The sequence below is a fragment of the Cucurbita pepo genome, chromosome 3 (assembly GCF_057944985.1).
Source record: "Cucurbita pepo subsp. pepo isolate OVF chromosome 3, ASM5794498v1, whole genome shotgun sequence".
Lineage (NCBI taxonomy): Eukaryota > Viridiplantae > Streptophyta > Magnoliopsida > Cucurbitales > Cucurbitaceae > Cucurbita > Cucurbita pepo.
Window position 1 is genome coordinate 16,462,682 of NC_141800.1, and position 19,661 is coordinate 16,482,342.

Genomic DNA, 19,661 nt, shown 5'->3' on the forward strand with positions numbered 1-19,661 from the left:
GCAGGGTGTTTTCGGTCAGGATTTTCCTCTTCTTTTTTTTTTTTTTTTTTATTATTATTTTATTCTCCCTTTTAAGTTACTTCAGACGAACACAGCAAACATTGTCTCAGAGTATCAGACCTCTCTGGTTCGTAATTATTATTTTTCTTCAGAAATTACTTTTTTTCACCTTTTTTCACTCATTATTTTCCATTTCCTAATTTAAATTTGTTGATGTATATATATATATGTGTATATGTATATGATGCATGTCATTTCAATTTATCGAAAAATAGAAAATAAAATAAATAAATATATATATATATATATGTCATTTCGAAAATGATTCTAAATAATAAAAACAAAAGTAATTAATAAAAGGGGAACAAAAAAACAAATATTTGGTATAATTGTGAAATCAATACCTTTTTACATGAAATGACATTGATTGATATTTCAACAATTAACATATTTTACATCTTTATTTTTTAAAACAATTAATTTATTTTTTAAAAAAATTATAAATTCCAAAAAGGGAGAAGGATTAGAAGGAGACTTTAGTCATTAATGGTGGGCCACCACACACTCAGAAAATAGAAAATAAATTATTTATAAATAAATAAATAAAAATCCCAGCTGCCATATGGCCCCTCTTGATTTCCACCATTGAAGACACAGCCATTGAGCTAGCTAGCTGTGGTCAACAAAACTGCAAAACGACGCCATTTCAATCATTTCATGTTTTTTTTTTTTTTTTTTTTTCCTTAATTATGTGTTTTTTTGGATTAAATTTACCTTTTTCTCCCCGCTCAACGGTTACTCGAAGTCCGAAGGGGCATGTCCATATCTTTACAACCTTAAAGAAAAACCTATTCATTACTTGTTCTGTCACTGTGTTTGATTCTCAGTGGGTTTTAGCTGATTTGGTTGGAGGGCAAAATTGGAAAACCTTTCATTATTAATATATCCATTTATAAACCGTTGATGGTTTTGTTGGAGACTTTGGTTGATGATTGTTTATTTCAAAATTGGTCGTGTTTTTGTTTGAGGAAATGATTGAGAATCAAGTTCATACCAAAAAAGTGTAATTTTTGGTTGATGGGTTATTGCAATTTTAAACTTATATCGATGTTATAGGAATTGGTAATGATTTAATGCAATCAATAATAGGTTTTTATGTTCGGGTCTCGAGTTAATTATTTGAGGATTGAGCGTTATCTCTCAATTCGTGATATGCTTGAGTAAAACTGAGATACGTGAATGAATCGAGATTACATTTCAATGAGTATGATAGTTAAAGAATCTATACTAATAACGTGTTTCTTTGTTTTTAGTTGCTCCGTCATTAAAACTGCAACGTTAATCATGTTTGACTTGAAGTAATCCTATGTCGAGCAACCTTCTGAGAATGTTCCTAAGAAGCATATAAGTGAGGATAAAACATGTTTAAAGAACATGGGTTTATCTTAAAAAACAAGTAGGTAAAGTTGTAATAGTCTAAGTCCACCGCTAATAGATATTGTTTGTTTTTGTTTGTTACGTATCGTCGTTAGTCTCACGATTTTAAAACATGTATGTTAGGGAGAAGTTTCCACATCCATCTCCTTTGAGCCCAGCATCCTTGTTAGCACATCATCCCGTGTGTAACGCCCCACATCCACCGCTAACAGATATCGTCCTCTTTGGGCTTTCCCTCAAGGCTTTAAAACGCGTCTGCTAGGGAAAGGTTTTCACACCCTTATAGATGGTAGTTTGTTCTCCTCCCCAACCAATGTAGGACATCACAATCCACCCCCCTTCGGGACCCAGTGTCCTCGCTGGCACTCTTTCCTTCCTCCAATCGATGTGGGACCGCCCCTAAATCCACCCCCCTTTGGGGCCAGCGTCCTTACTGTCACACCACCTCGTGTCTATCCCCCTTCGGGGAACAGCGAGAAGGCTAACACATCATCCGGAACCTAGCTCTAATACCATTTGTAACGCCCCAGATCCACCGCTAGCAGATATTGTTCTGTTCGAAGTTTCCCTTTTCGACTTCCCCTCAAGGCTTTAAAACTAGTATGCTAGGGGAAGGTTTCCACACCCTTATAAATGGTGATTTGTTCTCCTCCCCAACCAATGTGAGACATCACACCGTGCCTATCTCTCATACCATTTTGATACGTCATCTTACCCATGAAAAGAAATTTAAAAATAATATTACGTTGAAGAGCATTGATACGGGGGCCGTGATCGATAGTTGCATCAATCCAAATTTTGTGACACAAAAAAATAACGTAACCAAATATATGTGATTTTATAATGGGTTATAATTTAATTTATTCAACTTACAAACTATATAATATATTAATATGTCTACACATGTTGCATAGTGGGTGACCCCCAAACAATGATAATATTAAGAGAGAGAAAGCGAGAGAGAAAAGGAGGGTTTTGTTTCAAAATTTGAAATCTCTCACCCAAGTTGAAAAAGAAGAAAAACAAAGAGTAGGTAGAAGGATGAAACTTTACATCACAGTCAATGCCACGTGGTGCCTCCTCTTTCAACCAATCGTCACCCACCTGTATATTTAGCAAATTATACTGTCCTCTCCCCCAACCCTATACTCATCATTTCATATGCCCCATAAAATATATCAAATGATTGTCACGCAGCCACCTCAATACAAAAATATATATATATATATATATATATATATTTCTAAATATTATTTTTTGGAAAATCTTGAAAAACAAAAATGTATTAAAATAATAAAATTAAAATAAAATATTAAGTCAAAGTCAATGGTAAAGAGAGAAGAATCTCTTATATGTGCCCAAATTTGAAAGAAGACAAAGGGAAGGCTATTTTCACTAGGCAACAAGTTTTATTTACTAATTTAATTATCATAATAAAGTACCAATTTTGAGCTTTGGAAAACGCTTAAATAATAAAAAATAAATATATTTATATAATTTATTTTACTAACTCATATTATTTTAAGTACTATATGCGTGACTTTTATGTCTTTTTTTATTTTAAATGAAAAGAAATAAAATAGTCAAAATAAGCCTAATTTAGTAGAAATTAACGTAAATTGGAAAATTAATTAATAAAATAATAAAATTCATCAAATCACAGCCAAGTAAAATAATTATTTAAAAAAGGAAAATCCAGCGTGGAATAAGCAAAGGGGGAAAAATACAGTGGAGTGGGGCGCACCGCAAGTTGGATGGCCCATCATCATTCATTTTCTCTACCCTTCGTCGTCCATCCTATCATTACCTTACCGTCCAATAATCCCCGTTCATTTTTTCTCTTAATTTATAAATTTTCTCTAATTTAAATTAATAGTTGAAATTATTTAATTTCGTGTGGTCCTCTAACAAAATTTTAATTATTTTTTATTAAATTACAATTATAGCCTCTGAAGTGTTATTTAGATGACATTTTTATTAATTAATGGGTGATATTTAAAAAAAAAATAATAATAATGACATTAATGATGAAGCTATTATAGTTGTCATGTCACCTTTAATGATAATTCTTGAAATATGAGAAAAAAGAAAAAAAAAATCGGTATTGGGTTTCTATTTATTGCAATATTCTTCTCCAAATTACCATGCAGACTGTACATGACAATAACTCAAGAACAGCGAGGGCAAAAACGGAAATTCAAATGGGAACCAAAAAATTAAATTAAATTAAATTAAATAAATAAATAAAAGAAGTAGGTGTCCCACAAACCGGCACTTAACGGCGTCCGCGCCGACTCCATTTTCCGTTGCTAAAATGAGTGTTACCGTTTTCATTTCTCCTTTATGAAAAGCCAGTTCCTTTATAACGGCGTTATTCTCCCACGGTTGGTTATAAATACGAACCTCCAATCCCCCTCCCCCCCCGCCCCCCCATTTTTATTAATTCAAATATTACCCCTCTCTCTCTCCTGCCCGTATTTTCTCTCTCTAAAGGACCGGGTTTTTTTTTTTTTGAACACAGTGGCGTGAAGCTGAAGTTTGGTGTATTTATCAGAAGGAAGTGTTGTTTTTTGAAGGGCGAAATGGGGAAGAATGATCAAAGAGTTGAAGCTGTTCTTGAGCTTCTTCGTAAACAAGCCCCACTTTCAGTTAAACAGGTTGGTAAACAACAAACCCATGTCGGAAATTTTAAGGTTTTTGTTCTTAATTTGTGTTTTTTATATTTGTTTGTAGGAGAAATTTTGTTGTACGGCGTGTGTTGAGCGGTTCCTGAAGGCTAAAGGTGATCATGTCAAGAAGGCTGCTAAGAGCTTGAGAGCTTGCCTTTCTTGGAGAGATAGCTTTGGCATTGGTACCTCTTTTCAGAACCCCATCAAGAATCTTCCTTTTTTTTTTTTTTTTTTTTTTTTTTTTTTTTTTTTAATTTTAATTTTAATTTTATAAATAATATATATATATATATATATGATCTTCATAGTAATGATTAAAGTTACCCTACGTGATTCCATTCCCTTTAAAGACGCCATTAGAAAAAAACTATATATTTTTTTATATTTTAATTTTAAAGCCGAGGAATCTCACCTCTGTAATATTCCTCTCTTTATTTTGAATATTCTCTTTTTGCAGATAATCTAATCGCCGACGAATTCTCCGCCGAGCTCACAGACGGCGTTGCTTATGTGGCCGGCCACGACCAAGACTCCCGCCCCATCCTGGTATTTTTATTATTATCTTCTAATTTAGAAAATGATCATGTATTTATAAGTAAGAAATATAGTTTGTAAAGACTAAAATAAAGTCAGGAGCTTATACTTAGTTTTGGTGTAATTTGATTGGCAGATATTCCGGATTAAGCAAGATTATCCGAAGTTACGTTCGCAGAAAATGTGAGTAAAATTAAAACGGAGAAAATTATGATTAATTTTGAAGAAATATATATATGGGTTATTGATTTTGTTTATATATATATGTATATGTATAGGTTTACTCGTCTGGTGGTGTTTACGCTAGAAGTAGCGATCGGGACCATGCCCAAAAACGTGCACCAAATGATCATTCTGTTTGACGCAAGTAAGTCCCATAAAGTAGTTAATGAATTCAAGAATTGAAAACCAACCCATGTCGGAGCGGCGGCAGTGTCTGAGTTTTGGTCTCAGAAGCTGTCCGGTGTGGGACGGCGGTGTCGCTATCAATAGCCACCGCTTTATGGGGCGGAGGTGGGAAGGGCATTATGGGGAATTGGTCAAGTCCCAGTCCCAGTCCCACTAGCACTTTACTTGGAGATTGAACAGCACAAGCAGAAGTCCCCAGAATTCAACTTTTTTTTTAAAATCAATTTTGGGGTTTTTAAAAAGAAAAAAGAAAAAGAAAAAGAAAAAGAAAAAAGAAAAAGAAATGATTGGGATAATGGATTAAATGTGTGATAGCGTGGGAAAATTGCAGGCTTTTTCAGGTCGGCGTCGGCTTTTTTGAACTTGTTTCTTCCGACGCTCAAATTGGTGGCGGATTTCTATCCCGGCCGCCTTCATTCCGCCTTTCTCATTGACCCTCCGGCGCTCTTCTCCTATTTATGGAAGGTATTTATTATTTTTATTTATTTATTTTGAATAAGTAATTTGTAGTTGATTATTAATGGTGGAGCTGCAGGGTGTTCGTCCGTTCGTTGAGCTATCAACGGTCACGATGATAATATCATCTCTAGACTTCGAAGATTCGTTGGATTTTAGCGACTTTGCGGCTTACCCACGAGCCTCCTCCCTCCGATTCGATCAATCAACGGCCAAGATTGGTTCATCTGCATCCTCACGATTCTCCTTCACCGTATCCCATCATTTCGATTCACTCAAGCCATGGTATCTCAGTCTCACCGACACGTCAGCTTCCAAAGTGGGACCCACAAGTCCTTCTCCACTTGGTCCTGCACTGATTTCTCCACTCAACGCTCGATCTCTGTCGTTTGCATCACCGGCTGCGAGAATGCCACGTGGTGTAATCAACGATGGAAGTAGTTACAGCTCGAGGCTGACGAGGAAAAGTCTGTTCCCGTCGACGCCATTGCCGCCGAAAAGTGAGCCGATGGTCGGGAATGGTAAGAAGGTCAATCATCCAAAGACTCCACGGCCGTCGTTCCTTCAATCGCCGGCAGTGTTTTTCCGGCGAGAGTGCCACGTCAGTAAAACGGAGAAGAATCGGGAAGCTTTCCGGCCATTGTTGAAATTCTACAGAAGGCCATACGATGAGATGATTTACAGGTCAAAGATGAGGCCCCCACTTGGCGGATTGATCTCCATCGTCGCTCCAAATATCAGACGCCGACACGTGTCAATGTCTCAACGGTTCTGATCCACTACCCCCAAAAAAAAAAAAAAGAAAAAATCTCTTCTTTACAACATACGAAATCAAGGAGAAAAATGAAGGTTTTACAATGGACTGTGTTCCTCGAACCACACTCATCAGTAGTACAAATAATGAGCGAGTCACAGTCCGAGTGGCAGCCCGAGTTGGCGTTGAGTTTGAAAGGCTAGACGACAACGTGGTACTTGGGGTGTAAAATGTGGTGAAAATTGTCCTGTTTTTTGAACTTTGTGGTTCTTTTTACAGAGTCTTAGGTTTCTGGGGAATGGGTAGCGTGGTCGACCCGGTGAAATCAAATGTCAAGATCCTCGAAACCTCAAAAAATGAACCAAAAAACAACACAAAGTCTAACTATTTGTTATTAATTATTATGAAAATTTGCGACACTGTGTTGATTGACCAAGAGTATATGTCCTTGGAATCTTCCCCTGTGTTTAATACTGAGCTGGGTTTCATTTTTGGTCAAATGGGTATTTGTTAATAAGCAAATCACGAAGATTAAAACAAGAAAGGTTGGATTTCTATGGGTGAAATTGAGAGAAAATGAGGTAAGGGAGTGGGAATATGTGTCGGGGTTTATGTCGCAAGTTGAAAGAGAAAGTCAAAAGGGAGGAGGGAAGTAGGCTTTGGGAATTGAAACAATGGCGGAGCACAGAGATATTGAGAAGGGGGATTGGTTCAGAAACAGAATCAGAACACATGTAGTTTTGGGGAGCGAGCTGGGATTTTATTTTATCATGTGTTTGTGTCGTATTCGACATGTCGTTTTGGTGAGGGAGGGGGTTCTGTTCTTATGGATCCAAAAGAGATGACGTTGTAAGATCAGTGCCCTTTTGCGTTTGGAATCTAATGGTGAGTACAGAGTCGTGTAGGTGAGAGTTTGGGTTGGGTTGGGTTTGGATGAGGACAAGGCATTAGAGTTTGAAAGAGTGTTTAAGTAAGTGCAGAGGTTTTGTTTGGAGTTTACTAGTTGTTGTGTAGGGATGTCTGGTTTTTGTTTGCAGTTCTGTAGGCTCTACTGCTCTTCTCTTTTCTAAGGAATATGGACACATCAACATGGAACTTCTTCCCAAAAAGACACAATTTCCTCTTCCAAAATCAAAACATATATCTTTTTTTAAAACAATTTAGACGGTGAAACGACCGTCTTATCTTACATATATTTCTCGTGTAAGAATCATTTCAGTATACAAGTAAATGATGGAAACATTTCTACTAGTATAAAATTAGAAATGATAAATCAATAGTATGATGTAAGATCTCACATTGATTGAAAGTGATAACGATACATTTTTTATAAGAACATGGAAACATCTTTCTAGTAAACGTGTTTTTAGACTATGAGCGTAACACGTCAAAGCCGACAATATTTGCTAGCGGTGACTTAGATTGTTATAAATGGTATCAGTCAGACACTAGATGATATGCCAACGAGGAGATTGGCCTCCAAGAAGGTGAATTGTGAGACACCATATTGGTTGGAAAGAAGAACAAATCATCTATAAGGATGTTAAAACCTCTCCCTAATAGATGAAGAACAAATCATCTATAAGGATGTTATAACCTCTCCCTAATAGATGTGTTTTAAAACTGTGAGGTTGATAATGATACGTAATGAAGCATTTCTTATAAGAGTATGGAAACTTCTCCCTAATAGTAGTTCTATTGTCCAAGTCTCACTAGGAGACTTTTCGCATTCTAGAAAGAGTATCAACAAGTCCAAGGTGAACATAAAAGTGGTCTCCCATCAGAGATTGACGATAATACGTAAAGAGTATCAACAAGTCCAAGGTGAACATAAAAGTGGTCTCCCATCAGAGATTGACGATAATACGTAACGAAACATTCCTCAATGAATCATGGTCAAGTCATTTTCAAGCCTCTAATACTTGCGAAACAAAGAGATCATGTTACAATCTAGGATGTACTTAACAAGGTAGACACAACTTACACTGAATAACTACAGCATCGCCAACAAGAGTGTCCCTAATTCTTCATCTATCACAGTAGTTCATATTCCAGGAAGCTATTGACACTTAAAAACATGAAAATGTGACATTTAACATACATTATTTCGCTATGTATTTGCATTGAACTAAAGGAGTCATATATGAAAGTGAATGCAGAAACAAAACAGTAGGCTCTAGATATTCACCTAGCTTTTCTTCCGCAATGTAACCAAGTCCATGGCAGCACCATATTTTCCATGCAGAGCCTCTGCACACCAGCCATGCCCGTCGTCGACAGTCGGCATCTTGACTTCCATGAAAGGGGTTGCAGGGTGTTGAACACCTGGGAGTCTTGCCCCAGCTAGAACTCTAAGCATATTTGAGGAGTCAATGTCCATACAGATAGTAATTTCAGGGATTCCTTTGGGTGCTGGTGGAATTCCAATGATTTTGAAATAGCCAAGTAGATGATTTTCTTCTGCTCTCGTCTCTTCGCCTTCATATACAACAATCAGGGCCTCGCTTTGATTGTCTTTTACAGTTGTGAAAACCAACTCCTTGCGTGCTGGCATTGTAGTGTTCTTGGGAATAACTGGAATGAAGCTGTTTCCATCAGCTCGAATTCCGATGGCGAGAGGCGTTGCTTGGATGCTAAGGAGATCTAAACTTCCGAACGGATCGGCAATGCCTGATGCTACTGCACCTTCTAAAGCTGCCCCAGAAACAGCAGCTTCTAAAGGATTCATTCCTTCATAAAGTGCCTTCTTTTTGCTTTTTCCCATCAGAAGATTTCTGATCTTCGGTATGTTCGAACATCCACCGACTACAACGACATCGCTCAAATCTTCAATCCCTACTCTTGCATCATGTAAGCATAGATTAACAAGTTTCTCGCATTTCTCGAACACCTCGCTGTTCACCATCTCGAACTCCTCTCGGCTTAGAACCTTGCATAACTTCGACCCATTTCCCAAGTTCACATCGATTTGAACACTCGACTGGAACGAAAGCTTGTGGATAGCATCTTGGGTCGCAACTCGGAGTAACCCCATCCTTCTGATCTCATCGATTCCACGGTGTGAAAATATAGATTCCGCATTTGGCAAAAGATACTTCATGGTATTTTGAAGTAGATCTTCACCTCCAATAGGACTTCCAGCCAGGGCTTTGATCTGTGACACTCCTCCCCCTGTGGCTGATACAGCAACATCACAATATCCAGCTCCCATGTTGAAAATAAGGGCGATCTTTTCACTTCCACTGCCCATGTTCTCATGGGCAGCCTGCTGCTGCTGTTGTTGGGCATACAATAAAGCTACTGCTGTTGGTTCAGGCATCAACCTGACTTGAAGGCCAGCCATCGCACAAGCCCGTTCCACCCGAGTAAGCTGAAATCGGCTGAACGAAACCGGAATTGTTAAAACAACATTTCTAATTGGCCGCTTCAGTTGATGTTCAGCCATCATTTTCAGTTCAACAAGAAAGATTGCCAGAACTTCTTCAGGAGTGGTAGATCTCCATACATTATTCACCAAAGCTGCAACAAATGGACGAACACCAATGTCCAAAGTTTGCACTAGAAAAGGAAGGCTCTTGCTTGCATGAACAACTGGGTCAGTGTCAACTCTTCCAATCAAGCGTTTCATATTGAAAATTGCAGCACCAGATAGCATGTCATACTCCTGACTTAGCTCATTAATAACTCCACCAGAAGGAGTGTCATCCTTGAAGGTGACATATGATCTCATAATCTTCTGATTTCTAGTGTTCTTAAGAAGCTCAACCTGAGATCCATTCCAGACTGCAATACTACACTGTGAAGTACCAATATCAATTCCAACAGCAATTTCCGGAAAGATTGATGCTGATCTATCCTCCCCAGTGGTTTCACTATCAGAAGCTACAGTGTATATTGGTTCGGCCATAATCTGCATTTTGATCAATATAAAGCTCTAGCAATACACTGAACTAACGGGTAAGGAATAGATAACCAAGAACTCAGCCCCTTAAAATGAGTTTAAATTCCACTGAATCATCTTTAAAACACTTCAAAAAGAACACACAAAAACGCTTCTACAGATTTTGGACAAAATCAGGTTGATTCAATCACTTCAAAGCGTGTTATAGTTTATAAACACAAACAATATCATGTGTAAACTTGTCTATAAGTCTTCAATTTTCCAACATCTAAACTCAGTTCTCGTATAGGGCTAATAGACCAAAACTCCGCAAATAGACAGATTGGAAATTACATAAAATTCATATAAACAAGATCAACTACAATCTATCTCTTAATCCAATTCTCAATACTATTACAACATTTCCAATATAAACAGAGCAGCAAGATTTCAAAATATCACTACATTCAATCTCTTAATAAGACGAATTAAAAGTATAATGAATCAAACTGATTTGACAAAAGCACAAACAGATTGGAAATTACGAACTGGCGCGAAGCAAATCAAAGAACAAGACGTACCTAGTTCCGTGAAAACCAATTGAGGAAAGAAAATAGAATTACCAGAAGCAGCAACGATCAAAATGGTTGAACCGAGCAAGCAGGTTGCAGAATGAACAAGAAGACAGAGATTCCGGCAGCAGATAGAAGCAAGGAAAAGAGCAGTGAGAAGAGTGTTAGAAGCTACGAGAGGAATCGGTGAAGAAGGAACTGGAAAGCGAAGGTTCATTTATAGAACCCATTGAAAGAAGGGTTGATCGTCTTCTAGAGCTTCCTAGAGAAGGGAAAAAGACACAATTTTGGATTTTAAAGAAGGGGCAAAACGATGGCTGAAAATATTGTTAATTTTTTAAATCAATAAATAATACAAACTAATTGATAAAAACAATCAAAATTAAACTCTTAAATGGTCGGTAGCCCACGTGGCAAGGCCCAACACTTGTCCCTGTTGGGCTGACTTGACCCAGGCCCAATCTGAAAAAAAAAATTTAAGTAATTTTAAAATATGGATATATGGTTTTTTGAGTTTTGAAAAATGAACGGCTATGATTATTTTTTTAGTACGAAATTGTCCAATTTTTTTATAAAAAATCTTTAGAAAACATCAAATATTTGTATTTAAGGAATTACAAAAAGTAAAATAATAATAAATAAAATAAATTTAAAAAATCTGAAAACGGCGGATCCTACTCCTCTTCAACTTGTTTCATATTCGAGTGTGATACAAGAGAATCTCTGAGCTTCTGTTCTTCAACCACCAAAGTATTTAGCTATTGAAAAATCGCGTTCTATGTTCATAATTGTTTCAAATAACATACTTACGAGATCATATTTAAGGATGGAAAAGTGTGTGTTCATATTATTTGCCCAATGGGGTAATATTTTCCTATTTTGTGCAACAACCTCCATCTTCAAAACTGATTATTTTTGCAAACCATAATTATGAAGTAGAAAAAAGAGATCAGAAAGTGAAGAGTAAGTAAGAGGCGGTCAACAAGAAATTGTAGTTAAATGATTTTGACAGTTTTTATTATTTATTTTAATAGATCATCGGATTCCTCTATGTGTTTCTAAATTCATTCAAATCAAATCAAAACCCACAAAATCTCTCTCTCTTTCCTTCAAATCTCTCTCTCTTTCCTTTAGAGAAATATCCAGATGAGAAATCAGTTGGAGAAGAGAACGAAACATTTCTTATAACGGTATGGAAACATCTTCCTCACATACACGTTCTAAAACTGTGAGGCTGACGGCGATACATGCCAAAGCAGACAATATCCATTAGTGGTGGGCTTGAGCTGTTACAAACGATATCAGAGTCATACATTGGGCGGTGTGCCCAGCGAAAACGCTGAGCCTCCAAGGGGGTGGATTGTGAGATCGCACATCGATTGGAGAGAAGAACGAAACATCTCTTATAAAGGTGTGGAAAATATCTTTCTAGCAGATGCGTTTTAAAACCATGAAGCTGAAGCAAATATTATCTGCTTGCAGTGGACTTAGATGGATACCGACTTTACTCTTGTAGTTAAAGCTAAAAGGTTTCTAGAGAGAGAGAAAAAAAAGAAAAGAGAGATGGGAGTTGGGAAAACAAGGTTGAGGCACACTTCTAAGGCACCCAATTGGGGAGTAAAGGATATGAGGAGGTGTGGGGATAGGATCCCTTGTTGGGGACTCCATTCCAAAAGGCTTTATACATTATTTTCTTCAATCAAAAGAGATATCCAAAACGGGAAAGGCCACAAAAACAATGATCAGACTCTCAAAACTCTTAAGATGGGGTTTTAATTCGAAGGGATTTCAGGGAAGTGTGTGAAGCACAGCAGATTGGTGGTGAAAGAAGGCTTCTTCTACTACAAGGAACAAAAGTGGTTGACAAAGACATTTTACCATGAACCATATGAGAAAATGCATGGTTTGTTGAATAAATGAATGGAACAAACATGCCACAAAATCCCTCTTTCTTGTCTAAGCTAAAAGAAAAGAAAAGAAAAGAAAAGAAAAGAAAACCAAAAACAAATTCATACCTTTGCTCTTTCTCTTACCCTCTGCCATGAGCTGAAAGGAATGGGGTGGCTCCAATCCTTCTTCTCCCCATTGAAGAAGCTCTGGTTTCGACTCCATTCTTCGTCGAAAAAACGTAAGTCACCTCCCCTTTTCGACCTTGCTTTCGTCGCTTACATTCTCTGTTTTTTTGTTTAGCCTGCATTTCTGCACCCTTCTTCTGTTGCTTCCTTTCGCCCTGCAATGACAGCATTTTCATATTCTTTCACATGAAAATTGTGCAGATAATTGTGCAGAAAAGAATCTTTTCAACACCCTTCTAAGTTTTTTCATATTGTCTGGGTTCTTTAATGCAGGAAGAGGGATATATATTCTGTATGAGGATGTCAAATCGTGTCCCTGTGAAGATGTGCATGTGCTTTGGTCAATATTAGTGGAATCACACACTTCATTTCCACCAAAACAATGAAGCTTTCAACCTCCTAAACACAGTTTCCCCAGCAATGTACATAAAATATTTATAATGCTTTACATACTGAAGGGGGGAAAAATGAATGCCCAGAAATAAAAGTTTACCTTCACCATTTTCACCATTTTTCTCTCTTCTGTCTAATTTTTTGTGTAGCTTCTTACAGTAGTTGCTTTGTCCATTTCAGCAGTTGTAGTGGCAGTTGAATTCTAAATTCTATACCTTCAAGGTTGATTCTGATAATGACATGAGACAACTATTGAATAGATGAGAATAATGGTTCGATTATATTCACTCTTTCCTTCATAAATCCTGTAGACTTAAAGACTCTAGGCTTGCTATTTAGACATTTGAAATGGGGGAAAAAAGAATAGAGAAATAAAGAGAGCCACAAAAATGATGAATCTGGTTGTGATAAAAACCCCTAATCTGATAAAGTGGCATTTGCTTCATGATATGGTAAGATGGTAAGGTTGTTCACTAATCCAAATCTACCGAATGACTGATATTACCAACAAGTGACTTGTGAACCTAATGGGAGGTTTAGCTTACAACTTCAAACCTTATTGAAACTAAACAACAATCAAAGAACATTATTACAGATGCCACAAGGTAATGAAATAAAGAAAGACTCTTTCTTCAAGTTTCTGTCACATTGAGTAATATTTTTAATAGAATCAGTTAACAGTAAGCCTTCCATAGTTTTTCTGCTAAACAATTTTCAGACCAGATTTACATTTTACATGACATAAAGACCTTCTCTCTGAAAGCACGAATCGGTGGCCATTCAATAAGAAACTACTCGGCTCGAAGTTTGACCATCTAACAAAATGCCTAAACCTGCAAAGAATAAACAGAATTTTTTTAGTAACACGTGCTTTCATAATGTTTTGTTCAGCCTCAGAGGGGAAAAAAACCTTAACACTCAATGTTATACCATACTTCAATATGATAGAATACCAGATGTGTTATGGCTCCTATAGTGCACGTGCAACGTATTGAGTGTTCAGTTCAGTCAGGACTTTCCTAATCCCCATAGAAAACACAGGTTTCCTAGCATTCAGTGAAGATTGGTACACAGAATACTAAGAGGACGCCAACATTCTTTCGACTAATTTTAGATACCATGTCTAGAGTTCAACATAAATTAGTTAGCATAAAGGTGCTGCAGAAATTATCAATTGGTTACAATTCAGCTGCCTAATGTGTCAGTACCTTCAAAGAGGCAGAAAGGATAATGAACTTCTCTTATCACAAGCAATAACATGAATCTGTTTACATGAAGGTAATCGAATACTAAATATTTCTATGATTGGGAAAGAAAAGCTGTTTACATGATCTAATAAGTTTCTATAACATGAACATCGATAGCTCTGAGAGGGAGGAGGAAGGGGGTGGGGAATTGGTAAGAGGAAAAAAAAGAAAAAATCAAATGAGACCGCGAAAGATACTTATGACACGTGAACTGAGACTGTATGGCTCCTGTGTGCTTATGGCTATCTTCTTATTGATATTAAAACAAAATGAAGTTCGTAAAACTTTTAAGTGGCATTACCAGAAACCAAACGAAATTATAAAGCAGATGGTGATGGCCGAGCAACCACACCAGGCAACCAGGCTTCCAAAAAGTTTTCACAGTCTATCTCCGCACGAGACAGGGCAGCAAGAGGAGTGACAGTAATCTGTATGGAATCATGAGCTTCTAGTTAATGACGGCATATCTTCCATAATGATAAGTTTTAGTTTGTAAGGAAAATGATACACACATAGCCTTCTTGTAGATATTTGAAATCTGTATCTTCATCAGCAACAGCAGCACTTATTACCTACAAAGATAATAACTTACATTAACATTTACAAATACAAAGTTCTATTCGATGATAAGCCAGGAACCATGAAACAAAACAATCATCAAATCATCCAAAATAAAATAATTCCAACGGGAAGGCAAATGAATGTGACCTGATTGTTATATAGTACAAAGTACGAGAAACCTAAAAAAGAATAATCTCAGTACTTTAAATGTTTTTATTAATGGGTTATAACACTGTTGTATTTAAACAATCAATGAATGGAAGGGTACATAAAAAAAAATATATATATTTTTGGACTCTCTAGGACTGATTGTTGGAAAGTTTGAGTTACTCTAATTGGCTAATTGGAAGTTGAAGCTACCTCCAACAAGTCTAATGTCCTTTCCATTTTTCGTTTAGATACAATTTTGCAGAAGCGAATAAAAAGATACGAAAAGATTGTAGAGTTCGAACGTAATAGTGGAGCAGTGTCTTTAGAGTGCTCTGAACCAGAAGATATCAATATTGCTGTCTCTTTTAATGAAATAATTTGGATAGAGAGGCAGAGAACCAACCTGCCTCGTGAACAGCTCGGATGATTCACTTGACATATTACATTCCACTGACGACGTTGAGTCCATCGTCATAGTTGACAACATTTTACCTCCTTGAGAGTCAGAAGTAACTCTTATCCAGCCCATTTTAGATATGCATCGGCCTTGCTTAGTTACCTTATAACCCTAAATAATGCCCACGAAAAAAAAAAATCCAGAAGGGTTACTGTTAATCACCTCTTTCATAACATGGAAGTATAATACATTCTACAGCATAACTCAATACGAAATAGAATGATGTTCATTAGGTGTTAAAATATTTATTACCCTATGATTAGCAATATCTGTTGGGAAATCGATATTCAAGAAACAATTCCGTGGAAAAGTTTGAGCCTTGACGCCAACTAACATTGCACTTATTATGGGCAAGCAAGCCTCGGCAGCAAGCGTGTAGTCTTCTATATTGCTCCTACCTCCAATCCTGAAGCAACATAACAAGAAAAGGCAAATGAGTAAAGATTTATAAAAATTAATAATACTGATAATAATGAGATAGACTGATAATTAAGATGATCGAGAAAATTTCCAACCAAGATAACAGTCCATTTACTGCTCTACAAATCGAAACCTTTCTTCTTCCTTTTTTCTCTTTTAAGAAAGGATCCTATCTCAATTTTCTCTTTTAAGAAAGGATCCTATCTCAATAGATTTTATGTAACAATTAAATGATTCAAGTCTAACAATAATGGAAATCTTTAGGCATACCACTCATAAGATAAGGAAGCAGAAGGAATGTCTTTAAAAAAGGCTTCTCGAGCACCAGCGACTGTCCCAGAATACACACTGCAGTTCAAATGAAAGACTGCATCAATAAAGTTACTAAATCCTTCCAACCACGCATGGGGAATTTTCTATATTGATCAAATAAGATTGACTGGTACCTACTTAGATAACCAAAACAGCTACAAGGAAAAATATTTATTAGTCTGTTTTGTCCCAAAACTTTGGGGATTAATATTTCCGGATGCTTCAATGAGCTTGACTTCTTGTAGCAAAAAGGTTGATTACTTCACTATTCTATTTAAGAGCACATTTTACTCGTTAGTCATATAATTATGAGAGCTCTAATGACTTCGACGTGAGTTGATACTAAGTGTACGCTTTTCTTGCCAACACAATGGGCAAGTAAACATGCATGTTGAGTAGGGAGTACATATTTGATGCTTTAGTATCATTGATAGCGGAACTTTAAAAATAGTTCAGTAAGGGGAAGTCCGTAAAGATTTGTCACTAACACATGATAACCGCAGTTGCTACCCATGTTTATGCCACTGAGTACCTGCAATAAAAGTACAATACATAAATAGGCAGGAAGAGAGAAATAAATTTCAACTTGTATGCACCAACTTCATCAGCGATAACAATATGAGATGCGCTAGCATTCAACATAAAGTAGTTATTTGACTAAATAGTCCACATTTACAATTACAGATAAACATTGGGATGAGAAATGTCACTTCTTAGCCCTTATAAATCCCATCTTCTTGTCAGGTTATCCTCACGTCAAGTATGTTAAAGTGAATAAAGCACAAATAGCTTAATAGGAAAATATACTACGGCCAAACCGTGCAATTAAGGGAAAAAGAACGACCAGATCCGGAATTGAAGGAAAGAGAGCTTTGGATACTCCCAAAGAAGTACAATCGGCTGGAGTTCCTGCAGAAGCACGAAAGCTTAAAACCTTAGTAAGCCACTGGAAGCAATATCGGACATCAGCTAGAATGAAGTTCAAGTCAATGATAATTGGTTTAAACGAGAAACCCTTCAAGATTTTCATTACAAACCCATAACTTCAAGTTAAATCCATTCAGTTCAAGTGAATATATGCTAGATTATTACTGGATGAACAGACAAGAAATTGGAGATTGGACTAAAGAAAATATCTTAATATACATTAATGGTCCTTATATATTGGCAATGCCCCATTTGAGCATAATCACTGCAAATGTTTCTACCCTCCATCATTCTATCACTCCACTATAGCATCATAGCTTTGCTATTAGCACTAACATTGTTGTGCTTATATATAGAACATAACAAATTAGACATTTCAAAGAACTAACCATCAGCGATTTCCGGTTATAGGCCGATTACCGAATTACATTTCCTAAAACTTCTAACGAACCAAATATTTCCAGATAAGGTAGAATAGCTAAGAATCGAACAATCAGTCCACTTCCATTTCCAGGTAAGGTACAGATTTCAAATGAGAGAATAAAAACATACCAGAAACGGCATAAGAAGTGGTTCCTTCAATAGCCACTCTCTTAACAGAAATAGGATGGCGCCAAGTAATAGACTGACTAACAGCTGACTTTTCCCTGTGTAATGCAAGAACAACTTCCCAACATCAAATATATATTTAATCATATATATTGTAAAATAAAACAAACAGAAGCTAGTGATTTTAGCTAATATCTTACGACTTATGACCCAATCCTATCATATTGATTAAGAAGTAAGAACAGCCGATAAAATAGTTACTTATATCTCAATTCACACGATCCAACGGCTATCAACATTCTAAAAGAAAGAAATTAGTGGAACCACTTGAGAAATGGAAAACACAACAAACGAACAAACAAAATTTCACCAACTAAAATACACACCCCTGTTACAATAGGTTATGATCATAAGCTTCAAACAGAAACACTCGAAAATTGGAAAAAGAAGAAAGCGAGAGGACGAAAAGAGACAAGAAGCGTACGAATCAGGAGCACAGACTAGAACGTTATAAAGCTGAGTGGAGACGAGGACGCGAACCAGAGCGCGAAGACCAGGCGCATCGATTCCATCGTCGTTTGTGATCATGATCGTCGGTCTACTGTCTGAATCGACTGTGCTGACTTCCATTTTTTGCGCACAGAGAGGGAGCCGCCGGAGCAACGTAGAAGAAGGAAAGTCGAGTATGGCCTCGAACACGAGGAAATTATTTGGTGGCAAATCAGAAAGCTCCACCGACGAGATATTGCAATTTATAATATACATTTTCTTTTTCTTTTTTTGTTGTAAACAATTTGATTTATTTTCGGAATTTACATTGGTTCGATTTTTCTGTTTTAAAAAAATACTAAAAATTGTCTTTGAAAAACATTTTTTAAAGTAAAAAAATAAAATGCTCCCTAAATTTTAGAGCATAATTTAATTAAATATTAAATATAAGAATTTAATATCAAATTTGTTAATCTAAGTATAATTTATTTGAATATTAAATATAAGAATATAATTATAAAAAAAAATTAATTTCATACGAGTGTGACGTGGCCTGTGGGTGACATCTTCGAAGTGGTCGGACTGCTTTAGAATAAAATATTGCAAAAATGCTTTTCCGCAATCCAACAGAAAAAATTATTAAAAATAAATAATAAAAAAACTTATCCTCGAGTAATAATAATTTGAGAAAATAATAATTTTAATTTATGGGAATTTTCTAAACTAATGTATGAGTCCAAGCCCACCGCTATGGTCCGGCTTTTTGGAAAAGGTGTCCACACAACTAAAGTGAGACATGAGATCTCATAATCCACTCCTTTTAGAGGACCAGTATCCTTGCCGTCGATGACACACCATCCCGTGTTCGCCTCTAATACCATTTGAAACAATCTAAGTCCATCGTTGATAGGTACGGGTTCTTTTTGGGCTTGGGCTTCTCGAGAGAGGTTTTCACATATTTATAAACAATGTTTCGTTACCCTCTCCAATTGACGTGGGATATGAGATCTCACAATCCACCCATTTCGAGGACTCGCGTCCTCGTCTTCGATGACACACCATCCCGTGTCTGCCTCTAATACCATTTGAAAACAACTCAAGCCCACTGCTAGTAGATACTGTTCTTTTTTAGTTTGGGCTTCTCGGGAGAGGTTTCCACATATTTAGAAATAATGTTTCGTTCCCCTCTCCCATTGAGATGGGATATGAGATCTTATCATTCACCCCCTTTTGATGACCCTGTGTTTTCATCATCACTGGCACATCACCAAAGGTCTACATTTGATATCATTTCTAACAGTCCAAACTCACCCCTAGCCAATATTATCTTTTTCGGCTTTTACTTTCGAGCTTCCTCTCAAGATTTTAAAA

General features: G+C 36.6%; 4 protein-coding genes across 5 annotated transcripts; 2 read left to right on the top strand and 2 right to left on the bottom strand.

Annotated features, from left to right (window-relative positions):
• Positions 1–3,876: 3,876 nt before the first annotated feature.
• On the top strand, positions 3,877–6,714 carry LOC111790081 (uncharacterized). Its single transcript, XM_023670879.2, has 7 exons — positions 3,877–4,094; positions 4,171–4,288; positions 4,564–4,652; positions 4,777–4,823; positions 4,919–5,007; positions 5,380–5,513; positions 5,584–6,714. The coding sequence occupies exons 1-7, from the start codon at positions 4,020–4,022 to the stop codon at positions 6,277–6,279; spliced, it is 1,248 nt and encodes a 415-aa protein (XP_023526647.2). The 5' UTR covers positions 3,877–4,019; the 3' UTR covers positions 6,280–6,714.
• Positions 6,715–8,083: 1,369 nt separating this feature from the next.
• Positions 8,084–11,033, bottom strand: HSP70T-2 (heat-shock protein 70T-2). Of its 2 annotated transcripts, none has more exons than XM_087122109.1 (2): positions 10,720–11,033; positions 8,084–10,168 (listed from the first exon to the last, which is right to left on the bottom strand). In XM_087122109.1, exon 2 carries the CDS (start codon positions 10,163–10,165, stop codon positions 8,447–8,449), a length of 1,719 nt encoding a protein of 572 aa, XP_086978235.1. In that variant the 5' UTR covers positions 10,166–10,168; positions 10,720–11,033; the 3' UTR covers positions 8,084–8,446. The 2 variants fall into 2 exon arrangements, with proteins under 2 accessions (XP_086978235.1, XP_023527609.2); XM_023671841.2 differs by having other exon boundaries at positions 10,762–11,032.
• Positions 11,034–12,592: 1,559 nt separating this feature from the next.
• On the top strand, positions 12,593–13,295 carry LOC147793303 (uncharacterized). The gene is made up of 2 exons (XM_087122110.1): positions 12,593–12,838; positions 13,059–13,295. Exons 1-2 carry the CDS (start codon positions 12,766–12,768, stop codon positions 13,169–13,171), a joined length of 186 nt encoding a protein of 61 aa, XP_086978236.1. The 5' UTR covers positions 12,593–12,765; the 3' UTR covers positions 13,172–13,295.
• A 489-nt stretch (positions 13,296–13,784) lies between these two features.
• LOC111791669 (Survival protein SurE-like phosphatase/nucleotidase) lies at positions 13,785–18,552 on the bottom strand. Its single transcript, XM_023673105.2, has 10 exons — positions 18,286–18,552; positions 17,805–17,899; positions 17,170–17,234; positions 16,814–16,857; positions 16,284–16,361; positions 15,846–15,999; positions 15,540–15,704; positions 14,938–14,997; positions 14,727–14,853; positions 13,785–14,011 (listed from the first exon to the last, which is right to left on the bottom strand). Exons 1-9 carry the CDS (start codon positions 18,429–18,431, stop codon positions 14,743–14,745), a joined length of 918 nt encoding a protein of 305 aa, XP_023528873.1. The 5' UTR covers positions 18,432–18,552; the 3' UTR covers positions 13,785–14,011; positions 14,727–14,742.
• Between the last annotated feature and the right edge of the window lie 1,109 nt (positions 18,553–19,661).